General features: G+C 43.5%; 1 protein-coding gene across 2 annotated transcripts; it reads right to left on the bottom strand.

Moving 5' to 3' along the window:
- Positions 1-551: 551 nt before the first annotated feature.
- On the bottom strand, positions 552-27,832 carry Bnip3 (BCL2 interacting protein 3). Of its 2 annotated transcripts, none has more exons than XM_078177134.1 (6): positions 27,751-27,832; positions 17,470-17,635; positions 14,902-14,989; positions 3,265-3,338; positions 1,980-2,135; positions 552-1,733 (listed from the first exon to the last, which is right to left on the bottom strand). In XM_078177134.1, exons 1-6 carry the CDS (start codon positions 27,755-27,757, stop codon positions 1,682-1,684), a joined length of 543 nt encoding a protein of 180 aa, XP_078033260.1. In that variant the 5' UTR covers positions 27,758-27,832; the 3' UTR covers positions 552-1,681. The 2 variants fall into 2 exon arrangements, with proteins under 2 accessions (XP_078033260.1, XP_078033259.1); XM_078177133.1 differs by lacking the exon at positions 27,751-27,832 and adding an exon at positions 27,115-27,343.
- Positions 27,833-27,944: the final 112 nt, after the last annotated feature.

Raw genomic sequence — 27,944 nt, forward strand, 5'->3', positions numbered from 1 at the left:
TTGATGTTTCGTTTATCATATATAGTTCAATACCAGCCATACATTGTGCTTTCGAAAGATAAGCGCGACTCGTAAATATATCGCGGTAGAATTGTAAGCGTCGCAAGTAACTGGCAAGTCTCTCAAATTAAAAAAGGATTATAATGACTTGACTCGAGCTTCCACGCTGAAATTATGAGCCTGTTTTCTCTCTCGTCAAAGCTTTCATGTATCTAAATGTCCTGGACGATACAAAAGCATGTTTGTTTAAAATAACTGTTCCATATTCCAAGTGCATTGACGATTATCGTCTACACCTCTGGCAGAAAATACTCGATCGATTATGCGTCGATCATTGCAATAATTCGGATATTTTACGTAGAAAATGCAATGAGATCAATCGTTTACAAACATAATATTGAATTATATTCGTTATTATGTATGTATACAGCATATGTTTTGTTATCTTCACAGAACAGTGTGATTTGATTAGTATATTTGTTTAAAATATCATTGCATATTTCCTGCCGAGGGTGGCACTTAATGAATATATACGATTAGAAACACGCCAATCAACGCAAACACATATATTTGATTATGCCAATTCTTAATTTCTAACGAATTGAAAATATAAAATAGAATCGTAATGATTCTTTACAGTTTCTTATACGTCCTCGACAATCGTAAAGTCGCAAACACAGAAAAGGAAAAGAAATAAACATTAATTGAACGGGATAAAAACGAATTATTAACGAGAACATACATCGTAAATCATTTTTCAACAAACTCTCGCCTTATTGTACTTGTATATTACGAACAGATTTAAATTATTACTTCTTCGAAAGAAGATACCATAAGCTCCATAGATTCTCTACAACGTGTATCACACTCGAACAAAATTTGCCTACTCGTGCCCGCATTGAATGTCGATTTCAATGCAGTCGAATGTCTCTCGCAATCTTCCTTTCCTAAATCTTCTCTGTGTAATCATCTCCTATCATTATACTCGTTCATAATGATACCACTTCTTCCCTCTCTATACCACGCTCATAAACATTCTATATCTGTTCTCAACATTTCCCTTTCCGTGTAACAATTAATAATTAATTATAGATAAATACTATCCAAGCTATACCTATAGACTATCGCAGATAGAAACGCATTTAGAAACGGTATAAAATGGACATGTTCCTTGTTGTATCAACAACGCGCTAGACTATAATAATAAATCATATTAATCTTGTGTATGTTTCGTGTACGTGTCTCTGTATATGTCTGCATGGTATTCAAGTATCTTCCCTTTTCTCATTCTAAACATATGCAAATTGCGTACACAGCTTACAGGATAATAAAGAATGTGTGCCATGGGCGCACACCGTAGCTTTAAGTTTTGTCTGTCGGGCAGGAAAGAGTTTAGATGAATGGAGCTAATATTAAAAATCGGGGGGAGGGGGGAGGAGGAGGCTAATCGAAATTGAGTCCCTCTCTCTCTCTGTTTCTCTTGATTGTTGTCGGTTTTACTGTGTTTTTGTTCATCTATTTTTTTTAATGTAATGCTTCATGTTTTAGGCTCGATAGACCCGCTCGTTCTTCAGTCTTCTATCTTTTGCAACACGTTTATGGACCAACTCGTCGCTCCGTTCCTTTGCAAACACAAGCGCAGCAATCCTGATACGTCCGCGGTCCTGACTGGGGAACTCTTTCACTCAATGGTCAAGCTGGACGTTATCGATCCTCGCCTGGTCAACCATACCCTACAAAAGGATACGGTCTTTAGTATACTCGTTCGTGACCCTCTCACCCCCCATTCATTCAGTTTCAGATTTTCAGCGCTCTAGCTTTCTTCGGGCTTCCGACAATTCTCTAACTATTACAAAACTTTATCGCTACATGAGCTTCTTGGCTGTGTTATCGAAAGAGAATCGTTGGGAGAGAAGCCATGATCGAACAACAGGAAACCAATGGAGTTTATTATTCTACAAAGTTAATAAAATGCTTACCCCAATCCAGCGCCGACCAACACGGACAAAATGTTTGTTATGAAAAGTGTATATAGGACCTCCTTGGAAAACAGGCCAATCTTGCCAACTTTCGTAGTTCGGATGCTATAGGATTTTCTCTTGTTCGTTCCAAGAGGATGCTTGAATTTCCAATCTCTAAAATAAAATAGCCATTGAATAAAGTTTTCTTCAAACGCCAATAAAAAAATGACTGTGAAAGTGTTCCGACGTAAAATGGAACTTTGTTAAAAGTTATCAAATTAAAATTACACCTTTACAAAGTGTTAGAAACTTTGGAGCAGGCTATGGAGTAAATTATAGTTTAAAGTGAACTAGAACTTAGGAAATTAGGACAAAGAATTCCCACACGTAAATTATGCCTCTACACTGAGTTGCAAAGTTAGTAAACTATGAAGCAGATGGCGGTATAAAATAGTCTACAATATGGAACTTTGGGAAAAATTCTTAAACTAATATTATTATTTCAAAGGAAACGGGCAACGCGTGCAGACCACCCGGAGGAATATATACATCTAATTTTATACAGCTGTTCGAAGAATTCTTGATAAAATAACCGAAAGGTTTTTCTCCGGACTGTCTTGACTTCTCAAAAATATGTACAGTACCGATTAAGTCTGTATATACAAAAACATCAGTGTACAAATACAGACTCATCATTTAGATACTATTGCAAATACAGAGTTTCCTGTGCTAGATCAAATAGAAATTTATTGATTCTGTCACCGAGCTTATCGTACAAATAAAATAGAAGTCCTCGTTCGGCTTTATTATGTATCATTTAGCAGTGGGTTGTACCAATTATGAACGTCGTATAATTGCGTAGCGCATACAATCTGCGATCTCGTTATCGCTACAAATAGAACTATCTGCGCGACGATTATAGCAAGGAAAACCGTGCAAGAATAATACAGAGAAACGAATTTAGGAAAGAGAGGATGGCTGGACGGGCGGTGAATCACTTAAATCAAAATACAAAAGTACCACAGTTATTTATAGTCGAATCAAAGACGCATTTCAAGACAAAGTAACAATTTTTCTATGCAAAATGAATCCTCCAGAATTTGATTGAAAGCATGATTTTATCAGAAATATTTTTATAACCTAGAAAATTATTTTTCGAAAAAAATTTCTTTGTGCAAATATGCTTCTAAAAATAGCGTCACTTTGTTCCCTTGTTTTTCGCGCGACCATAAGTAACTGAGACATTTTAGGCATTCTGCTTAAGCGGTGCACGGCTTGCACGTGGACTGAACAATTTGCATACTTTGGGGGCGCTTGGTCCGGACGCGAACTCCACTCGTAGATCCAGTCGGTGTTCTTATCCAAAAGCTCTGGTTCCTGTAACAATGAAAAGCGCAGTGTTAAAAGAATCCGAACGAAACGAAACGAAATCTGATTCGAACGGGACTCGTCGGGCTCGTATAATCCGCTCGCGAATCGGATTCGCGAGCATTTAAATCGCGAAGCGGGATCACGTGTCGTCCAGTGAAACAGAAGATGCACACGCGTGTCTGAATTGAATTGAAAGTCGGCGGAGGATCGGTTTACCGGTTTTGTTCGTGTAACACAAAGCTCGGCCAGGTTTTTCTGCTAGGCTGACGCTACGGGAAACCGACGCGATGCGGAGATCAGTTTCCTGTCGCCCGGAAGAATTCGATAGTGATCGCGAATCGACCGCGGTTTGTTGCGCAACAGGATCGAGACCTGCAGTCTTTGTCGCGGATTGTTTTGGCAGCGAAGACAATAGACCAGTCTAACAGTAGCCGACTGCATCAATGTTTTTTTTTTCTACATTGTCAAACGAGACTCGAGTGATTAAATCTTAGTTCGTAACAAGAGATGAATTTATAATATAGCATTAAGTTCACCAACAATTAATACTTCGATAACTCTTTCAAAGTTATCTCGTCCATTCAAACGTTCATCTTATTCTGTATCTCACGCGACAGTTTACACTATTATCGTGCTAAATATCGTGCTTTACAATTGTTTTACAGTTGAAACGATGGTGCAACGAGGGCAATTATTTTCATTGCTATCTTGTTCTGTACAAGAAAAAAGAAAAAGTTGATTGTTCGAAGAAATAAACATGAGTCGCAGCAGTGCTTCTTATCTATGAATGACTATACCGGGGAAGCCACGGGCGGCGGCAAGAGAGCCGCGACCAAGGATAACTTCTATTGGACATCGGCCAATCCCGAGACACGATCGCAATCATGATATCGCCTCTCGTACGCGCGTCACAAATCAACTACGCCTCGTTTGTTTGTAAACAATCCTCGGAGTCGCGGGCACGCCTAAATTTAAATTTGGCGCGCGTGGCGCGTCCCACCGCGGCCCTCGACGATTCCTCGTGTAACCCACGTTTCGTCAAGCGTACAAAGAACAACACATATCCATTGTTTGCCTACCTGAATTATCAATTCGTATAAATTTATATCGATGAAACGAATCTTTAATTCGACGCCCAGAAACATGTCGCGCGAAGCATATTTCAAAGCAAGTAAAGAAACACGAACTGCAAATCGTCGATAGTTAAAATAATTTGACGGTCTACTTTCGCGGTCCAAGCTATTCAACGGGGGTCTAGGTGTTCCCCCGTTATTTTTAGCATGTTCGCCGTGATCGGACTGCTAACACTCGGGGCTTATCGCTATCATCGCCGCGATAACGCCTCGCGAATTATCGACCGCGGCGCAAATCAAAAATCCTAATTCGTTGCGCAAACACTCCGCCCCCGGAAACAGATTTTTCTTTGTTTGGGCAGATTATTCGATGTGTAAATGTGGTCATAGCGATACCGGAGACCCCGATAGTCAAATTTTCGTTTATTTAAATACCCCGCTGGGTCGCTGCGAGCTCCGCTCGTTATAATTGTACCGTGCAGCTTCGTTTTCGAACTTCTGCTTCCACTCCAATGATTGTTTATGCTGAAAAGTCGATGCCGCGTTCGGTTTGCACGCGTCGCAAATGAATTGTTTGCGCTCCGAATAATTGTTTCACGTGTCGACTGTGCACTACTCGAGTCTACGGAAACGATAGTGCACACACGCGTCGACTCGTAAATAATACGGTTCACGGTTTTCTACGTCGACTCCCGCTATCTTTGCTATTATTTAAACTGTTCGACGAAGAAACCGAGACTTCAGCTTGTATTGATAAACAGAACTCTCGTGTTATATTGCAGGAAAATATTGTTCGCAACGCGCACAATTTGAAGGGGAGTGCACGGAAGGCATTTGCATTGCAACTGCGCTCCTGCACAGAATTTTAAGCATTACTACCGTTTCACGATAAATTTCAATTAAAATCGTAGAACGAGCAAGTTTCACGCAACACGGAAAAAGCCGTTCTCTTTCTCCATGACGAATGTACTCGACGATCAGAGATCTAAGAGATTAACGATTCTCTTACGTGAACCTCTCGTAAAAAAAAAACAAAGAAACGTTCCGGAAGAGCGGCGCGCAGCGGTGAAAATATTATTGCAGCGAAACCTCAATCGCGTATCAGCTTTAATCGTCTGCGGTCACACGCTTGTTCCCGGTATTTGCTAAAAAATTATCGAGTTAAACGATCAAGAGATTCGTTAAAATCTGGTCACGTCGAGGTTCAAGATAATCCCGTCCGGAGCCGAACGAAACCAGTTTTCCCGGAGTTTCCGGCATATTTACAAATCATTAAAGCCATTCCCCGTTCCGTTTCCCGCGTTGCGACGTCGTTCGCGAAGATGGGGCATTTGCATAGACGACGCCGCCGGGCGGACAGTTATATGCAACGCGCGCCGTCGCGTTAAACGACAAGCGCGAACGCGACAACGATGCGGCCGAACGGCTGCAACAATGCCAGGGATACGCGGGATTATTTGCGGCCGCGTTACACGCTCGTTAACCACGGACCAATTTATTTAAATCGTTCGCCAAGCTCGTCAACCGAGGCAGTCGCTCCATTTCTCGAAATAGTGGCCCAGTCGGACTCGAGCGACGCGTCATAAGACTTCTCTATGAATCAGCAACGAGACTACCCGCTGCTCCAAATTGCTCGAAAAAGCTTTTTGCGTGTTTTCTACGTGGCGCCAAAAAAAAACCTCGAATCGTGTATCGATCATTGCGACACTTTGTGTTTTCGTTTCGCGTACTATATCGACCTTCTACTTCTCGGAAAGGTGGGCTGTAAGTCTCGAGCAACGCGTAATAACAACTTACTATGGATTAGCACCCGCTCTCGAAACAGCTTTTGCGTGTTTTCCATTGACGCCAAAAGAGATCGTCGCACGCGTGTACTAGTCACCGTGACACTTCATGCTCTCGGAATATTTTCCGTTTATTATATCGATTTCCTGTTTCTGCCGTCTGCGACGTAGAATTATAAAGCTATCGATTCTCCGTGGCGTTCTCCGTCGAAGAACCGCATTGACCGGAAGACATCGTCCGTGAGAGACGCAGGGGAACGTAGGAACGCTTCCGCTTGACTCACCCTTTCAATTTCGACCGACCAAAACTCAATTACGTATGCGGGAATGCGGCGAAGAGGATCGATATTCGAGGATATCTTTCTCGTAGCTCTCTGTCCCGCCATTGGCCTAAATACCGTGCATCACCCACGTGCCTGAATAATCAATTATAAATCGCATGTGGTCTGTAATATAACAACGCCCACATGCGTGCACGCTCCTCGCTCGATTATTCGCCAATTAAGTGCGGTGGTTTTGTTCAATTTCTGGCTCGACAGATTTATCCACTGTCGAAGAGATTTAAACGGTTCTAATGGATGACGAGTGTGCACCGTGAAAATGGTCAGCTCCCGTTTCCAGACAGAAGCGCAGTAAGAGACTGACGCACCGTTTGCGTCGAGCACATTTAGAAATCGGGTGAACAATCGTCGCTGAGAGCGAGCCACTCGAGAGCACCCATTAGCCTCGAATTATCAGCTTCGTTTAATCTCGTCCCATCGAAAGATAGACATCGAAAAGACCCGTTTTAGAAAACCCATGCGACGCGCGTTTTCAACAGTGCCGCGTCGGACCGACCCGACGCGATTCGCGATACGTGTCGCGGCAGCTCGCTGGGAAAGCCTTTTAAGGTTGTTTCGCATCAGCCGTAGGCCCAGTTAGGCGCATCGCAACGCGTTCGGCGAGACCTTGGCTGTTCCGACGAGTATCCCAGAACGTTGCACTCGGAACGGCGAGATCGCCGTTGGTCGCGATTTCGATCCGACACACGTCGCCCAAAGCCAGCTGCGCTGATCGAATCAACGACAGGGTCATTAATATTGCTAACACAACATTGTATACTTGCGAGACGTCCTCGAATTTATCGTAAAAAGAAACTCGAGGAGGGAAACACGGTCTTATCTTTATCAGTGGAGACTCGTTATCGAGGTAACGAGTTTATTGATTATCAGACCTTATTCCCGTGCAAGCGAACCGCGACCGGTAATTTTTCCGAGGACTTGTTTCGACGTTCGTTTCCAAATCGAGCCATCAGCTCTTTTTTTAACGTGTCTTTCCCACCCACGGCAGCAATAAACAGATCCACGCGACGGTTTTATTTCTCCGTCCGGTGGAAAGGGAGCGATAAATTATCGCTACACCGACTCGGAGAATCCAGGCGAGCCGATTTAAAAACAGATGAACGTGAGCTATAGCATTCTGGGCGCTCCAAATGCGGATACCACGTGGGATAATTCCTGGTCAAATGTTGGGGGGCGAACTCGAACTGTGACTTGAAAATTTCGATACAATTTTCAACGACGCTTTAAGGGCTCTTTGAGGGTTTTTTTAGAGAGTTTGAAGCACGTCTGTATGATTCGCGGCAGCTTTTTATAAGCTACGAGAAACTAGAGACGATTCGTAACACATTAACCCCTTGCGCTACCATTCCTTCCATACTGCCTTGATTAGAATTTATTTATCCTTAATATTTTTTTAATAGAACCGGACAATTTTTCTTTCTCTCATTATCTTTGTGTACTTTCGTTTCTAGACTTTCACGAAAGAATAATTTATTTTTATTTCGATATAGTGGAAATTAATAATATTAATATTTATTAAAAATCTGTATCACGAGTCTAACTCGTTATTATAGCACAAGGAGTTAAGCTCTATATACTTATTCGGTCGTCGCCTGACACTGACACTATACTTTCCGTTCGTTATACGTTAATTACCGGTCATCGCAGGCATATCACTTTAACAAATGCTATTCTTTTGTACAGATAAATTTTAAAGCGTTCGCAATTCGAAAAAGAATGTACCTAGACATTACTTGTTACGAAACAGAATTACAATGAGCATTATTAAAATACGGTGACTCATAGCCTTCGCGAAACGTTGTTGCGCGGACTAAACGTAAAGGAAGAGCGAACGGACTTGGTATTTAGCATGTTAAAGGCGAACAGGAGCGACAGGTCGGAGGGAAAGTCGGAAGATCAGAAACAAAGGTCCCTTTCATTTCTTTAAAGATCTTACCTAACAATACGACTCTCTTAGACATCGCTCAATGAAACCATTTATTCGAAAACGCGCGCAGGCCAAATTGGTTCCGGCATCGAGTGCCGAAGAAACGATATTCGAATCTCGAAAAAAATGATCGATGTAAGTAGCGGGAACGTGGGAGAATCGATCTAGCTTCGGCGAACCGTGTCGGTCACTTTCTTACCGGTGACCAAAGCGTCAAAAACGTAAAAAGAAGTCGTCGACGAGATCCGATCGGGCCGAAATCAGGTCACGCACGTTTTGCCATCGGCGAATTGATTCGATGCCGTGAGTGGTCCGATCCGTGGACAATTCCGGATTGGTCAAGGCGACGCGCTTAACCGGAGTGTTGTCGTTCTTTCGTCATTTTACCCACCGTTTCGCGATTCTTTACGCTGGGAAGAGGTCAAACTAATCGAACTCTCGCTTTCCATTTTGCGTCAAAAATTCATTTATTCGGACGTCAATTGACTCATCGTAACGACATCCGTATAAACTTGTTATCATCGACAATACAATCCAACGTCCCGCAACTACATTTCGGAATAATTATGAATAAATAGAATGCAGAGTTACGAATTTATTGCGGGAAGGCTTTTTGCTACATCCAACATGTTAATTTAAAATAATCGGAATAACTTTTTCAACAACCCGATAGCATATTTTCCCAATTGCGTTGGGATCTAAAAACCGTACGGACGTTAAAAAAGTAAACGACGTCGTAGAAATGAACTTTTTATTTTTAATAAGTTTTAATAAAATTCGATTTAATAAAATTCATTGATTTTATAGAAATTTTAAGTTTGTTTTGTCGTGGCAGCCGAAGAAATTTCGCAACGCGACGACAGCGACCAGTCGTTGGGATGTGTACGACCGGTGGTCCAGTTGTCCTCGGCCAATCAGAGACCGAGAAATCGCACGGCAGGATTACGGGCGCCTTGAAAAGCGTCGTTTACGCGAACCGGTTCACGGAAACGCGACTCCTCGCTCGGATTACGCGGAAGTGGAACGCGTTACGCGCAGTACGTCGCGTAACAGGCAAAAGAGAAATTTTTATCGAGCGGTCCGCTCCGCGTGTACACGGAAAAACACGCTCCGCGGACTTTCTACGCATTAGAGTGCTCTGTAAACTCAGCGTATTTCTAGCCGCGGCACGGATAACAAAACCTAGCAACATTAGCTAATTGCGAGCGAACGGTCCGAGATTTCTGAATACCGAGAATTTCAGTAAAGAACGATAGGACGCGATTGAACCATGCCGTTCCATGCTCGGGTCTATTATGACCCCGAACTCGAGGTCTGCCTTGGCCGTTACGACATTTTGATGAATTTTGTATGCTTTTGTATTCTTTAAAACTCATTTGGCGAAGTTTGACAAACTTTCGGAAAGAAATTGCAAGAATTTTGAAAAGCCTGATAAATAACAAATTCAAAAAGGGAGAAGAAATGAGAAATGATATTGTTGTTTAATAAAAATATTAAGAGAAGTATCTTTTCGACAATAGCCAACAACGATATATGGTTGTTCGGTGCTAAGTAGGTTAAAAAGGAAAAAGTACGGTGACGCAATAGTAATAAAAATAATGACAATAATAACAAAAATATCTTAATCCAAAATGTTTGTATACACGAAAGGTCATGGCTCCGTTTGAACCCAATCATGAGACAAATGACAAATTGTTTATGCAACAATGCATATGCAAAAGTTCTACCGAATCAACCTCGAACTGCTTCGACGATGTTTGCCTGTCAATTGGCCGTTTCTCTGGCAACATTAAGCAACAAAGAATGAAAACGAAGAGCGATGAATCTCGGGACCAATTAGACCCTCCAACGTAAGAGACTTCCAAGGAGCGACTTGTAGTTCGACGTAAGCCGCGCTCAACCCAATTTTATAATAACTCGCTCAGCGTGTGTACAGCGGAAGCTTCATTTACCTCCACCGACTCGCGGCGCATTGAAGGAGAGCGTAGGTTTTGCACTTAGGTTCCATTGTATCCATTGCGCCGAGCCGATATCCTATTAGCCCTAGATTGCAACGGCTGATTCGCTCCAGCCAGGAAGAGCCGGGCGTAGTTTCGAACTACGTCCGGTTCAAAAACCTTGGCAAAGTTGCCGGTAAGCCGCGCGAAAGTGACACGTGTGACTCAATTAAACGCCGAGCACACGACGCAATCCGACCTCATCAATAACTGATCGACCCGATTTCGAAAAAGGGAAACTAGCTCGGTCGTAGTTCCGTAATTGTTCGCGTTATAAGAAAACTATAGGCACACGGTGCGCCTCTAGCTTGCGGTCGTGTAAACACTAGCATCGAAGGCAAAGACGTCCCCAGCAATCATCGATGAATCAGTCGAGGAAGTTTCTGCAGTGGCGCAGGCGTGCATCTCTCTAACGACAATGCAGTCGGTTTGATCGTGAAACGAAATGGAACGCGCGTCACTCGCCGCATTCTGGATTTCTCAATTTTTACGTTCGAGCGGTTTGCGTGCACGACTGGCGCATACGTTGCGCGCTTCTAGATCGTTCACCCGTGCGTTCGCTATTTCCCCGTTACGAGGATCACGCGATCCGCTCGGCAGCGAATCGGCTCGCAATTCTCAGCGCCGCGCAGCGCGCGCGCAAAAACCGGTCCTACCCGAGAAAACGCTCGCCAGTGCCAGCAGACGTTCGGTCGCAATGCGCTCGCGTGGGATTATGCTAATTCCTCTGTTATGCTCGTTTCGCGTGAACACACTCGCAATGCGCCATCCACGGCGCGCCTCAAGGGACCGGCGATGTAGCCGGGGCCTGCGTTCGGCTCCATCGATTCCGCGCGCTCCGCGAGGCGGGAATCGATCGAGCCTTTGGCACGCGGCGCGTTTGTCCGCAGGCTCTCCTAGTAGTAGTTCTAGACGCGATGAGTTGACCCGTCGGGTTCGCAACAGGTTACCAAAGTACAACAGAAGTTAGGTGAATTGGCTCGCGGTGAAACGGAGCCGGAACCCCCCCCCCCTAGGTTCAACGAACCGCGACGTCGTGAACTTTGTTTTGATAGGATCTAGGTTCGGATCGTGTTCCAACAAGATGCGCTGGAAATCCGATCCGAATGCGGAGGAATTTGGATGGAGCAGACGCGCTAGAACATAATGTTTACGTTGTGACCTTCAAATGCTATAATATCGAGTGAAAATGCATCTTTCACTGGCGTACTGTTGTGATATAATTGAGCATTAAATGGGATGAAATCTCAGTGCAGTGTACCATAATGTTATGGACTGTCAATAGGATCTCGATTCGATGAGATCTTGTTGCAAAACAAGAGGTAAACGCATTAGAAACACGTTCTGAACACAGAAGAATTTCAATGTTTATAGATACAATGCACATTGCATTACGACCGTGGTAATGCCTATTACCTGCCACAATTACTAACCTGTTCCAAGGTTTACTGGTATTACCACTTTAGAGCATAAAAGGAAATGTTATGACGTCAACTTTGTCTGTAAAGTGATCAACTTTAATGTCGACTGCCCCACATTTTAGAAACATAGCGTATAAACGCTCCTGTTCCTCGATTAACACATCGCAATTTATATCGAACAACGCAGACCCCTTTATGGCTTCCATACAGGCGTTAATAGAATGATTACTAATGTAAATAACGTCTGCCCACTAAACGAATTCCTTAGGCAGTCCTATTACTCTGTTAATTATATTCAGACTGCGGATCTCTATGCGAAATGAAAATTTTGCCATCGCGATCACGATTTTGATAGAAATATATTGTCAAAAACAAAGGTAACGATATCATTAAATTCTTCATACGTCACTCCTCAAACGTTTACGTACCTCGGTTCATTATGATTTAAACCGTTTATTCTGCTAATGAGTCAAAATTTTAAAAAATGAGTTTATCAGTTATTTTACACCATATTATTTTAGACTAAATTTATTCATTGTCATTTTTACAATATCGTCAAAAATTAACCATTAGATGGTGGTTGTAATTTCAACATTATATGGAATTCATTTAGGGATAATTATGAAAGTGGTCTAAGTCAACAATTTAAAGAAATTATACAAACATAACTTGAAAACTGCGCGTGCTCCTCTTTGACGCGTTTCTGAACTACATAATAAGCCGATAAAATGAAAAATGACAATCAAATAATAACAGAAACGGCAATTCATTCCTGTCTATGTGTCGACAAATAGCGGTTCAGGTAAGTTAGTGACACCGTACTTATTATGTGAATATGTTAATTATTATTCGGATACGTTGTAATCTGCAGATATTATACAACCACATAAAACTTCCAAGAAATGGAAAAGAATAAGACAGTTATCATATTCCGATGAATCATACCAAGATTACACTGTAAATTTAGAAACAGTTTTTCCAGTATCGGAAGAAAAACAAAAATATTATGCGTTTACTACCATACATTCCTTCAGTTTTCCAGGAACATTTTAAAAATCTTAAAAAATCGAAATGATAAAAATGCATTACTTTTTTAGAACCATTAATAAATGTAAATTATTTCATTATAGTTATTGTTTCAAATAAAACTCATAGTTCTTTATTGCTTTAAGTTATTTATAGGACATTCAGTTAATTTTGTAAATCGTCTAAGTCAATTCAAACTTTAAAAACAACATTTTCATATGAAATTCACAGAAAATTTCATATTTATAATAAATTTCCATTAATCAAGACTAATAATAAAATTCTAAATAAAAAGATCGCACAATGTAAAAATATATTTTAATTTTTGCAAATGCAATTCATTAAATATCTCAAAACAAGAAATGTATGACATAGACCACTTTCATAATTATGGTCACAAATGAACAATGATACCGCGCCGCAGTAGATCCTGGACGCATCAGTCGTTTGCGAGGCTGATTGCCTCGATGAACAGAAGCTGCGTGACAAGCTGGCAAGGTGATACATACTACGTGCATCGGGCGCCGTATCGGGCACCGTTTCTGCGTCGTCGAATGATCAGAATCGCCGGCGGGAAACGGCCGTTCCACTGGCGGCGGCTGGCCGTTTTATCAAGGCCGTTCATTCGCATTACCCGCGGAGACCTCGTTCCGTTGTTCGACGAACACAGAACGCGCCTCGTCGCGCGATTAAAATAGCCGCGGCGAGAGAAAAGCGTCTTCGCGGTGCATGTTCGTGCAACCTCGAGAAAAGGCGGCGCGCCTCTTCGCGATATATTCTATTTATAATGGGTTATCTGAACGGCCGAACGCGCGGCTCAAAGAAACCGGGCAGTAAAGAGATTGCTGCACTTTCCAAGACCTCGAGAGACCTGCGGCTCGCTGGGTGGGTGGGTGGGGACAGCAAACGGTGGAACAACCACCGGATCGCAACGAACGCCCCCGACTCGCGAAACAACGCGCCGATTGAGCAACGTACCACGACTCATGGAAAATCTTTAACGCGGCTCCTTCGCGGCTCGTTATCGCTATTACTCATTCCGCCGATACGATTGTCTTTGTTGCTATTTCCGAGCATCGTTTCCCACACGATAACGAGGATGATCTCTCTCGCGTGTGTCGCGAGTCAACCTGCCCCGCCGTCCGTATTTACCGAACTTGTTAAACACTGTTTACGCGCGGAACGATAAAACATCGCGGGCATTTTCCATACGCGATCGTTGCGCTGTTCGAGCGACAAATACGTAATCCGTGTGTGGACCGTTCGTAAACAGACGGACCCACCGTTTTATCGGAACCATAGATTCGCACGTGTATTTACCACCCCGTTAGGTCGGCTCGTTCGTAGCTTTTCCCTACGTCACGGCACTGAAAACCGAATCGATCGGAGGGACAAAGGGACGATCACGCGAACCCGTTACCGAACAGGTGCCCCGTGACCCAGAAATACGGAAGGGGCTGGAACGAGTAGTCAACGAGCCGTGGACTTCGCTGACTGCGTCGCTCGATAAAACCAGTTGCACGCCGCGCCGTGAAATTCCAGTGAAAATAGACCGGCGGACGAGTGTCGTCGGACTCGATTTCGCCAGGGAATGCCGGGAATACGAATTCGTTGCTCCGGAGACAAATGATGGTTGATTCCATGGCGCTGTGCACCTCTAGGGAAATCGAGCAGGTTACCGTGGCAGGTTATCTGCTGCACCTTTAATTTGTATTTTATATTTATCGAATATATTTTTGTATTCATTAAAAAAAGAGGCGCAGAATTTGATCACCCCATAGTAACCGGCGCTATTACCCTGTCCCAGGCAGAAAGTACTAAATTTTATCTGGCGTTCAAGATCGGAACGAATAAACCGGCGAAGAGGTTAACAGAATTTCAAGTTATGTCAGGTTATGTCAACGTAGGCAATTATTAATTTGCGTAAAAATCCATAGTTCCAACGACTGCCGAAAAAGATTCTGCTGTTACATGCTATCGGAAATCGATGACGAACTGACCTTGTTGCAGCTGTAATTGATGTAGACTCCTTTGAGCTCGTCCTCGGTCGAGAGTTCCGTGTTGGGACTGTTCGGCGGACTCTTCGGGCTGCAACAACGACAAACATTCTCTTATTTACACGATACCGTGAAAATCGGTGAACGCGCATACAATCGTCAGGCACCATTTACGAACATGCGTAAACATTCTCGAGAGTGTCACTCATCGATAACTCCCGCGATTTTGTATCGGTTGACCTCCGCGCGCGATCGTACAATACACGTGTTCCCATGTTTTTCTGCATTCCTCATCGATCCTTCCCAATGAACTACGACGATAGTGCACGAGCTCTTCGTAACGCGAACAACAATGACCTCATCGAACATCTGCGTCGCTGCAACGGCACACGATCCTGACTCACGAGGGGGGGCTTGAACAAGGATGAAGAGCCGAGTACGATAAACTCGAAGGAGGCAGGAGTTCGTTACCCCGATTATCTTCGAATAGGACAATACGTATTGCCGCGACGCGGCCCACGCCGCTTATCTACGATGACGACACGGTGCCCGCCCGTCGTCTCATCGGCCGGCGGCATTGAAGAAACGATAGCGCCGAACACACTCGGAAAACTGTGAAAAGAACTGCGTCGTAAATCGCTACGTTTGCTTTCCTCGCGCGAAAGCTTTTCCAAGAATTCGACGGACACGACGCGTACCGTCGAATTGAATTACGCTGCGCGACCGAAGAGTCTATAGAGTCGTCGGAGGCTCGGCAGTTGGCCTAGAGGCAGGAGCAAAAATGTGATAAGTAATCTACGTCTCGAATTGCGTGGCCTTAATAACTCTGGTTATGTCGTATTTGGGAGTTGACGATAGATCGAATAAGGACGTAATGGAGCCACGATGAACTGTTAGATGAAAACACAGAACGTCTTTCTTCTAAAGCTACAATCATCGGTTAAGTGCAGTAGGCTGCATAGTAAAGGACAGTTTTTCAAACTGCAAGGTGAAACTCCGAAGAAAAGACCTCAAACTTAAATAATTAGCAGAGTGAAAATCTTTACGATTTTTAAGATTTTTAAAATTGAAGAAACTCGATAAATTAACGAGTTTTAACAGCATTACTGTTTTCTTTTTACAACGAGCAACCTTTCAGTTAACGATGGAAGCGTCTCTTTAATTCTGATACGTTTTTAAATAGCGGATGAAAATAAAAATTTGCATAAACTTCCGCAGTTTAATGAGTATCGCCGAGTGAACGCAGGGGGCACCAAATGCCTCCGTAGCGGAACCGCGGGCTAGAGTGCGCAAGGTAATGAAGGAGACTGCTGCTGAACAGGTCGTAAAAGCACGGAAATGCAAATCTGCTTTTTAGAGTGTCCTATTAGGGTTCCCTGAGCCGAAACGTCGTCGAGTGATTTTTTGGAAGGAGGGTCGGGCGATAGAATTTCAAGTTAAGTTGGCAGGAGAACTCCTCGCCGGCTGAATGGGGGGGGGGGGGGGAAAAGAAAGCAATCAGGGGGAGGGAGGGGGAGAGAGAGAGAGAGAGAGAGAGAGAGAGAGAGAGAGAGAGAGAGAGAGAGAGAGCCGAGCAAAAAAAGTCAGGTCCACGGACGTGCGGCTCGGTAAGCGAGCCGGTTTGTTTGCCCTTTCTTCCTTCTTTCGGTCCAGCCCGCCGCGGTCCTTGCAGCGTACCAACGCCCACATGTACAAAGAGACCGGCCAGAAAAAGATCCACTAACAGTGTGCCATGCAGCCCGGCATCCTCTGACTCATGCAACCAGTTATCTTTCTTTCTTTCTTTCTTTCTTTCTTTTTCCTGGTCGCCCGTCGGCTGGCAAAGTGAAACCAGATTTTCCAGTGGAGCTTCGACACGAACTCGGCTTCTGGAAGGTAGACCGATTTCATAATACAAGAGCCACCACTGTTGCACTTCTCGGGCCACTCCTTTCTCTGCCAACGAGCGATCGATTACCGGTGGTGGGTTCAAGTGTCTTCGGTATCGGGTTTCGTAACCGTTTCTTCGTACCAATAACGAGCTCGGATACTTTTTTTAACGCGATCACTTGGATCGTTGAAGCTACCCGGGATTGCCCAATGATCCGGACACAAGTTAAAAAGATGTATCAACCCTGGTACGCTTCCCTGGGATTATCCAAGACATTTTTAATTTGTCCAGCAAACGTGTAAATAAATACTAAAACATTGAGCTTTCCTTCATCCTTCCGACCCATGCCATACTTTATGACGAGACAAACAAAAATGACTTTCTGGCTTGTTTTATATCTTGGAAATAATAAATAATACTTAATCTTCGGATTTTATTTTGAATCGCCCGCAACACCCACGATGGAGTTGTGCTAGAGTTAAAAATTGTTCAGTGGAAGGATCGGATATCTATCAGTTAGTATGGCTAGGGTTCGTTCTCGTTGCAGTCTTCGGAGACAATCGAAGAGATCTTCGACCCTTTCAGGGTCTTGAACTATAGAGGTCGTGTTTACATAATGGATCATGGCATCCCGAAGTTTGCGTTTCCTATATTACGAACCGTCGGAGGAAGATTAGGATTTCAAGGTGTTGGTAGCTTACCTGTCTCTTGGCGTGTCCCGGCGGGATGAAGCCAAGGAATGTCTCGCAGATGACTGTGTGGAATCCCTTTGTGCCTCCCTCAGGAGTCGCAGGTATTCCTCTCCGCCGCTGCTGAACGGCAATGGCGTTATCCTGTCAGGTACATGATTCAGTTCCACCCACGACTCTGCGAACAAAACACGGACGTAGGTTAGCAACCTAGCAGGTACTAGAAAGCCCATTAGCCTGAAAGCATCGTTAACTATACAGGAAGGACACCTGAGTCAGCGGTCAGGCAAACGAGCCTGACAGTATACCGTTTTTCCATCGATTCCTAATGCAATGCACCCTTCGCTGTGCAAACGAAGCGACGGCGCGATTGTTACCTTCGTCAAACGAAGGTCGAGAAGGAGTCGACGGACTCGTCGCGCATAGGCGCGAACACAATTTTATTCTAAATACAGAGGGCCGCATTAATATTATATTAATATTTGATACCGCATCGTATCTGAGAAATTTTTACTCCGTATCTTTACTGTTTGTTGAATTAATGAATTTATAGGTTTTTTATTAAGTCAGAACACTTACTTTAGATTCCACAAACATAAGTTTTATTTACTTAATTTGTATAGTTTTATTGTTAATTGATATCAGATGAACCAGTGTTTAATTTCGACGTCGCAAAAATATTCGGACACTTTACAAATTATAATCACTTCATTAAGAATACACATATACATCAATTAACAATAAAACTAAACAAATTATGTAAATAAAACTTATGTTTGTAGAATATAAAGTGAGTGTTCTGACTTATTAAAAACCTATAAATTCATTAACTCAACAAACAATAAAAAAAAAAGGAGTAAAAATTTTTCAAATACGATGGTGTCCGAATATTAATGCGGCCCACTCTAGCTATTTGTTGAATTAACAGGTGCAAAACTGACGTTCTTTAGGACGCTTTAGATAAAGAAATCTCTGGCGCTGTTTCTGCTGGTTAATCTACAAAAGCTTGTAGAGAGATCCCCAGACCAGTAGTCATTCCAGCATTCAATTCACGTCAATCTCAAACATGTGTGTTTTGACACTGATGTAACAAGATTCGCTATAATGGTCGTTAAACAATGGTTTGTTTGCTTCGATTGCAACGTTGATTGTTAGCTTCTTACTCAACCATCGCGAACAATTTTCATGAATTATTGTGACTCGCAGGCTTGGTCATGGGAAACGAATTAAAACGGAGGGGAAAATATTAAATGAACGATAATTACAACCAAGCTTTCAGGTATAGACCGTGCGATGGAACGCGATCCGAAAGCGACGGGAATCATTCAGAAACGTGATCGTCGATCCCGAATGTCTATTATCGAGCAATCTGATTCGATTACGGAAGAAGTTCATGGGCAAGGTCCGTTACCATCTGACGTAGTAATTGCAGATCGCGACGCGTCACCGGCGAAGACTATACGCTTGACCCCGACGTGGGGCGATTTAAATAGAGAATCTATCTTCCGCAAAGGAACGCCGTACGACTGTTAATCGATCCGGACCAGTCAATCCCATTGTTCTCAACGTCGACGCTTGCGACGGATAACTTCTAGCGATAGAGGACCAGCAGCGTTAACACTTCATCGACCGATAGCCAATAAAAATAAATTTTCAAAATTGGTCAGAAATTAATGTCACCCAGATATGGGTGACGCGGCGACGAACGTGTTAAATATGATAAATAAAATCAAAACAGAAACGAAAATTTTTACGACCGGACGACCGATCGATAAAGCGTTAAACGGTTTTCAAGAGAGACGCGCGCTCGTTTCCAGCTTCTGTTGCACCGACTATCGCTACAGATTATTGCATAAGGAAAATTAATCGATCGAATTACGAAAACGTAACGCCACGGGGAAGTTTGCGTTCCAGTTGCAGACACGTGCAGATCGATACGCGAACGGCCCCCCGTGTTCCTCGTATAGATTCCACGCGGCTCGATCGTCACGTGTTCGCACGATGGAGGGCCGGCATATATGCAATTCTTGTTTCACGGTGATTCATCGACCTAGCTTCGGACCTTCTGGATCACAACTCATCCAGCTTATCTACCGTTGCGATCTCCAGAAAATGCAACTTTGATATTTGGAACCTGAAGAATAATTAATTGAGAAACGACGACTCGGTGAATCGCGGTTCTCGGATTTGCTACTCTGGGGAATTGAAAATCGCCGGATTGCCACTTTAAGACTTTCGTAAAACTCGGAGGATTACAACTTAATCCTTCCAATATTGATCAGAAGAGTCGCGTGCGTCCGAGCGCAAAAATACGAAAACTTCTTCGACGTGGTTTAGTAGAGTTTCGAAAAGTAATTACAGTCAAACCTGTTTCTGTGCTGTCTTTTTTTATGCGATTCTTTTTTTCGTGCCGTATATGAATATCGACATATTGAATTTAAAATAAATAAAAAAAACAGTTTATTATAGTTGACTTTTGAAATAAATCAACTGTAGTATCTTCAAGTGACGAAAGCGATTACGAACTAGTTTATCGCAAAAATATGCGCATTTTGAGCTACGACGAGTAGTATTGAATTACATATATTTCGAAAATTTCTCCATGTTTGAAATTAGCAATTAAAATTTTTTTAAATGTTTCAATGTCTAATTTAATTCTTTATTTTGTTTGGAAAGCACTTTCTTGCTATTTCGTGAAGCTTCGACATATTTTCTAAGTGAAACTTTTTCGATGCAGTCCCTATCTACCGCACAAAAAAAAACAGGTTGGACTGTATACGAATTTTGTGAAATCTGACAATTAGAAAATTCAAAAATGTAGATAAATTCAAGCGATTTTTTATTTATTTATTACTAATCACTATTACCTTTTATTTATTAAATTACTTAAAAAAACAACAAGTTCTCGGCTGTAATCATCAACGATGTAGCGTCGTTCGACGCTGAGGAACCACGGCCGGGGAAATTGTACGACGAGCAACCGTAGCTTGGAAAATTGCAAAGAAAAGACGAGCTAGAATTAAAGCAGAAGTCGCCCGAGGATCTTGCGAGTGTTTGCTTTAACGAAGCTGGCGCATTACGCGTTGCGATCTGATTTCTCCGCGGCGTCCGCACGATTTTCTTCTACCCGCAATTAGCCACGTTGCAAAAACGCCTTCTCTCTCCGCAGATAACGCAATCCGCGTCTCGCAATAGCAGATAACTGCGACGAAATATTAGCGGCGACGGGTGGGACGGCATCGATTGGTCGAAACGCACGGTGTCATCCGAAGAACGATCGATTCATTGATTCATTATTGCAAGCGAATGTATTTCTTCTTTTTTTTTCTTCTTACGCGATATCGTCGGGATAGACACGTGGAAGGAGCCGATTAATGAAGATCTATTCGACGTTTCGCGGACTTGGGAAGCGGAACGGAATGTATTACGTGACGCTCGGCACGCCACGGCGCGTTTTTTCTCTCTTTCTCTCGTCTGCACGCTATTTTGCTAATTAGCGACGCGGATCAAACACTTTGCTGCGAGATAGACAATTCCCGGAAGATAACTCTACGATAAGGAAGATGCAATTTGCGATGGTTCCACGCGAATCTATCCACGTATCCCGGGTTTTTTTGTTTCAAATTACACAATTTTTCGCCGATTTTCCCGCCGTGTTTTCCGTCACGAATCCGTTTTTAATTGCCAGATACCAGGGGTTTTTGTGCCTTCCTTTTTCTTTATTGGCAGACCCCGGTAAAGATTACAAGTAATCGCGAATCCGTAATTAACACCTCGTATCGGACGCGTGAAAAGAACGACCTCGTCGCGAAGCAATTACGTTTCTCGTGCGGCCCGTTTTATCGAGTCAATTATTTTTCAATTATTTCGGATTAATATACGTATTTGCAATTTGGCCCGCTTGGAAAACATACGGCCGTCGGCACCGCGCGATCATTACGTTATTTCAAGAGTAATAAATCCTGACAAGGGCTATCTCTTCTCCTTGTGCCGGCGACGTTTAAACTTCATTGACCGTGTGCCTCTTCTATGCGTCGGCTGTGCTTCGCCAGAGCGAAGTTGTTGCGGTGCCGGACTCGAATATTTCGCGGAGAATATCAATCGCGTAGAACGGCAACTCGAATCCGACAGATGTATGTAGTGCCCCCTCCGGACACGGGGATTAAACAATTACACGTCCGCGGGCGGTTAGAATCGATCGGATGGCACAATTTCGGTCCGATGAATTTAATTATCGTAGCCGAGGGGGGTAACGAGCGGTTTTCCCTGACATCACCCGCAGCTTTATAATGTTCGTATCGGGCGGGCGGCGAGGCGATAAGCCGCGATACAACGTCGACTACATATGTACGTCGTGCACCTATACGTATGCATGTTTACATGCACGCGTACGCCAGCTATCACCACGACAATAAATAACGCAACGTCGAGGTAATCAACTGTCGTTCTTATTTTGTCCTTTACGGCTTCGCACGTCAAAGAACTCGTCGCGCCTTTCACGTTCCTCACGATAAATTAACCTTCCGCGTTGCCGACCCAACTTCACAAATACTTTTACAGAATAATTAGTCCCGTTATCGGTGCACAAGTGCTCTCCTATCGCAAGCTGAAACGCCATACGAACGGCGAAGCGGCGACAATTTTATTTCGTCCCCAAGACCAGATTAGAAATTTTCGTCGTGGCAAGGGTTAACAAGGCGACAGGAAAAATGTTTTGGTTCCAGCGACTCGGCGATCCGCTCGTTAATTAAATTCCGATTAAAGTCGTCGTCGTCGCGGTTGGACACCGTGATCCAATTGACCAGCTACGAAAATGATTGCGAGGACCGACTGTAAGGGTAACTACGTCGAACTGGAGAAAATACTCCATTGTTCCTACGTGCTGTCCCGGGAGAAGGTCAGGGTAAACATCGAGAGGTTGCGACAATTGGTGAAGCTGTCCGCTATTGTCCAACGGCACCGGGCCGCGTTCGAAGCGAACCAAACGAAGAATAAAAGGAAAAAGAGGAGGTGGCAGAAGCAACCCGAATGTACCTGCTACCCTGTTGACGAATAACAATCTCCGATTCTGTGTTATCGTCGATCATTCCGCTCTCGGTAATCGCGCGGACTCTCGACACCGGAAATGCAGTCGAGACAAACGCGGGAAACGCATGAACGATTAAGAGGCGTTAGCGAAACTAGTTCGCGAAGTGGCACCGGCCACGATGGCTCCGTGAATTTATGCTACCGGTTCACGTGAATTTCAAACGCGATAAAGCGAATTCGCTCTGCCTGTATCCGATTTCATGGTGGAACGCTTGCTCGTAGTGCGAGCGCGCGAGCACCAAACGCGCTGCGCAGCGAGGCCACGCCTACCACGCACAAAGAGAACAATTCGAGTGCTCTAAAAAATTCCGTTTTCGACAGAATAGCGTTTCAGCCAAGCGAAAGAAGAATTTTCGAAAATTGGACACGGACTATTATAGCAAACAGAGAAATAGGGAAATTGCAGGTACTTTCTCTCGCAGAGCTTCCGCGCTGCAAGACATCGCGAGATATAAAGAGTTCGAAACTTTTCGGTTGTCTGTGGAAAAGTTTATTCATTTTGCAGAGTGCCGGCGTGTAAACGGTGTCTCCGGCAGGGTAAAAAAAAAGGGGTTGTGTAATCGCGGATCGACGGGGAACCTGCGAATTCAAGCCGCGACCTATTTTCGGGAATATTTAAGCCGCGTTTGGCTCGCGGACGGCTGGCACGGCCGCCATAGCTAAATCTTTTAGTTGCCCGGAGTCAACATCACCGGAGGCCGGAGTCGTCGAGATCCACTTAGCGAGATTATTTGCAAATAGAAAGGTGAGCTCTCGCCATTAGCTGTTGTTTGTTGGCTCGGTAACCGGGGAAGAAAAAGTCCCTGATTCCCATAATCCGAGACTCGCTTTTCAAGCCCTACAATCAATTTTCGCGTCGCTCCGGCAATTATCTTTTCTCCGGCAGTAATTAACGTAGGCGGTAATAAAGTCTGAGCCTACAGGGCTCTGAAAGCGGATTGTATACACCGTCTTATGAAAAGGGCACTCAATTTAAAATGAGACATTTGGAACTAACATTGGTAGGTTTCGTGCTTACGATAGCTTACAGAAATCCGTGCATTAAAAATTAACCCTTTGCACTTGAGTGGCGCCTCTGTGGCGCCATTGAAAATTGTTATATCATTTCCAAAACAATTTTGACATTATTAAAAAGCTTTCTATTTAAGAGACTGTTAACAGCGTGACAGTTTTACGAGTCACAAGATTGAATTTTATATGCATAAATTATACTAAGTCATATAAAATGGGAATAAAGCTGGTCAAAATAGCTACTTTGGATCTAGATTTAAAATGGCTTCGAGTGCAAATGGTTAAATTAGTATAGTCTCTAGGGGATAACCATGGAAAATAGGAGCTCGTATCGCAAACGCTGTGATAATGTGTCCGACTACGCTAGGAGGGGAGACATCGTCGCCGGGATGAACGCACGAAAATTACCAGGAAACGTCACGTGCCGCGAAATCACGGCGGGTAGGTGGCCTTAATAAATTGAATTAAGGTCCACCAACGGGTGTTATGGTTAAAAATAGACGCAAACGTGTCCCCCTTTTCATCGGTCCGTCATTTCAATTTAACGTTCTCCGGAGGCGTGATAGGGCGGGCGATGTAACATAGTACACAACGATCAAAAGGTAGAAGCGTCTCTGCTAAAAATAGACAGAACAGTCTCTACAACATTCGCCGCAAAACTAGTAGTCGATTCAGCTCTCCGAATTTCTGTAAAGCTCTCAACTTAAAAGTTGGTCGATCGAGAGAACGTTCCACGTCATAAGATAACAATTATCGTTTAGGGTTTGGATGGCCGGAAAGCCTGATTAAGCAGTCATTTCCGTTGCAAGAACATGGCTGGAAGGAAGCTTCTGTGATCCTGCATTGCAACTGTTGCAGCGCGTCAGAATAGAAATGAACGAGTTACAATATAAGCATTCATTGGATACTTTAGGTTGTGGTTTGAACCTTGAAAACAGAAAGATTTCAAGAAAATTGCCCGTTTGAGGTGGGAACTGTCCCTACATCCTAGGAGCAGGTGTGCGAGCAGCACCTACCACAATAGAGCCGTGAGTCGAATCACGTACGAGACGGTTACGAACCCTGGCCACAGGTCAACTTTTTCAGCCAAACAGCGACCGAGAACTGACGTCATCCTACGTAGAGCTCCTGAGGATGGTCACGTAAGCACGAGTGGACAACACGGCTGCGCAGCTCCCCGCCCAAGGCTTCCGGAAAGGGAGCATTCTTCAGGAAACGATAAAACTTTTGCTCTATCAAGCGTCCGGTCTGGACGCTAAAATTATCTCGAACCCGATACGTCGAATGCGGCTAGAATTGCCTCTCCTTGGGGACAATTTTTAATGAGAGTCAGGAACTCGAGTATCAACCCCGTTGAATCATACCGTTACCACCGGAATGATTAACTGCCTCTGGGAGCGGGATAAAGCGGACACCCTCGATAAAAAAATGCATCTTCCGTGTCTATAACTACGAGGATTTATACATATATTAAACAAACGAATTTCTAGGCGCGCACGAGCGGAAACCACCCGTAGCGTAACAATAACCAAGAACTTTTCATCGTTCTTGGACAGTATTATTATTGCGACTAAGTTTTATCGCAGCTGACGGTACGCGGCCGATACCTGTTCTGCAGCTGTACGACGAAGGGAAACATTGCGTCACGGTAAACTCTTGATAACACCGTCGTGTTGCTTCCCCGACGTTATTAGACTTCGACGATTTTCCGGTATATAATTGAAAACCAACGGGAAAGCTAGCAATACAATAGGAAAACAGAAGCGAAACAGGTTGCACACATCGGCGTCCCTGAACTTGGCCGAGTGCCACGTTTCTTCGGATTCGTGTAAATAGAGCCGGTGGTTCGAGTGAACCGCGGGACAGTGACCCAATTGTTGACTGATACCCTGACGCCGGAACCCGCGCGTGCTAATTTTTCCTTTCCATTTTTATTAGACGGACGTGAATTTTATTTCGTCGAATTTTAGGTCTGTTGCGTACTCCATATACTTGAAAGTAGATAAGGTGGGCAATCAACCAGACGTAATGACAGACTTCGGTTTCAGCAACCACGATAACAATTTAAGGCTTTCGCGATGGTAAAAATCGCGGCACAAAATGGTCTAGTATTCGGAATCGGGGGAGTGTTTCAAAAAGCAAGAACGAGGTCTATTTACAGCTGACTTTGATGAACGATCACAAATGGTGACAAATATTTATAGGACCTAATAAAATTATTGGTTGCCAACGTGTGAATTCCGCAAAGTTTCTTCCGAAAATCGTGAACTTTCAGAGTCTGCAAAGATCGTAATCATCGTCATGAATGTAGTTCGGAATAGCTATTCAGGTTCAGATGGTCCCTTGCGGAAACATAAATAAAAGCTATTTTATCCATCGAGCCCTTAACAGAAACAGTATTTCAATGTGAGCAGTCGACTGAACGTACTACGAAACGGTGGTATTATTTTTCATTTTTCATGGTGGAAAGATAACGTACATCCCGAACGAAATGTTATCCATTGTTTTATTGGGCTTGAAACTTCTATTGATTTCGGTATCATATATAAATCAATGGAAACTCACTCTTTTATCAATCTTTTCGAGCTCTAAATTTGTCGAGTACTTGATAATATAAAAATATGCAGGATTTCAAATTTTTTGCTTTCTATCCGTTAACGCTATCGCAGTTATCTTTCTTTATCGAATAAAGTGCACTCGTACTCACTGTTGTGACAATAGTGTCATTTGTGTGATAAACTGAAGAACAAAAGACGGATATAAAGACTATAACATCGTAAAACTATCTTCTAAAAATTTCGTTGAAGGTCTGCAATGCGGTATTTATCGACTTGCAAACCAGCCGAATTTGCACCACACGATATACAACACTTGACTAACGTGGTTCCCATACAATTGTTAAAATGTCACTGATCAATAGACTGCGACCCGACTAAACGATTCCACAGATATTTAATAAGATCTCTTTGCTTTTTCCCATAGCCAAAGCAACAGGTTCAGATCAATTCTCGTTCGCGTGCAATAATCAACAACGAAAACTCGATTTGCATAAAAATGAAGATCCGCGGCCACCCAATCGATTTCTACAAAACAGACGAAGACCCGGAGCAATTGCCACTCGATGCGTTTTCCCCGAATCAGAAATCGAAACAACGCAGATTTTGCGGCGAGTAAATTATTTAGTAAACAAAATACTGTCGACTACTGGTGAACGACACGAGCCATTCTTTTCGCATACATATCTATGGCCGACATGGTGTTCGGCAATGTTAACCACCGGCGCATATACTGTTTTAAAAGCAGACGAGCGCGCCAAAATTTCCGAAACGTAGACGCTTAATTTACAACGGCATCGTCCCGACGATTCGATAGTTTCAAGATGGAAAACGTCGGGAATGTACCGGTGGACAGTAACTCGTAGGTGTGAACGTCTACAATCTACGACGCAAAAGAAAAGGAGATCGCGTTTGTTTACGCGTCAGCTAGGAACACGCGAAATGGCCGCGGTGTTTCGACTGACAGCTGCTCCCATCGATCCGTAAAATGAAGTTTACTCACCACCTAAGCTCTCGTCGGAGGTAAATTTTACCGTGGACGACATCACAATGACCTAAGGCACTCGCTCTTTCACTAGTAGCGGACGCGGCACTTACTAACAATAATTACAACTACAACAGACACTTTTCGACAACTTCTCTCTAACACAGGCGCCGACGCATCCGCGGCGAGTCACCGTGATCAAATGCTTGGCGAGCCGGCTGATTCTGCTTTGTTTTGACGAAACGTCAACACACGCACGTCACGTTCAAGCGACCAATCGCAGATCCGTTCCGTCTCTATGTACATAAATACACTGCTCGAGTCAAGTTGCGGGGGTACACCCCTTCTATTCGTTGCCACTACAAAGGATAGTAGTGGGGGTAGCTAACAGAGATTCGACCTGATTCGACCGTTTCACGCAGAGGGCAGTAGATATCGTCGTACTCTGGCGGAAACAAATTCATAATTTAAATCTACGTCCCTTCACTTTTTTGAAAATATAAAATTACTTTTACTCGCATTCGATTCCTTGCGTATTCATTTACCTTTATACACATACCATCAAATCCCTTTCTTTAAAGTCAACATTGATCCACTTTTTGGACTTGAAGAAAGTTTACAATTTAAATTATTTGCTACAGAGTAAGAACTTACCAGACATCTTTTCATAGGGTTGAAATGTTTCTGTTTACGTTAAATGGTAATTCCCAATACTCCTTTGACTCTTTCCAGCATTCTGACCTTTTCAACAGAATTTACGTTTGATGATTATTCGAGGTGCGAAATATTAGGCATTCACCATCTACATATTATGTTAAACTCCATTACTATAACATATAGTTAACTGA

The sequence above is a fragment of the Augochlora pura genome, chromosome 3, assembly GCF_028453695.1.
Source record: "Augochlora pura isolate Apur16 chromosome 3, APUR_v2.2.1, whole genome shotgun sequence".
NCBI lineage: Eukaryota > Metazoa > Arthropoda > Insecta > Hymenoptera > Halictidae > Augochlora > Augochlora pura.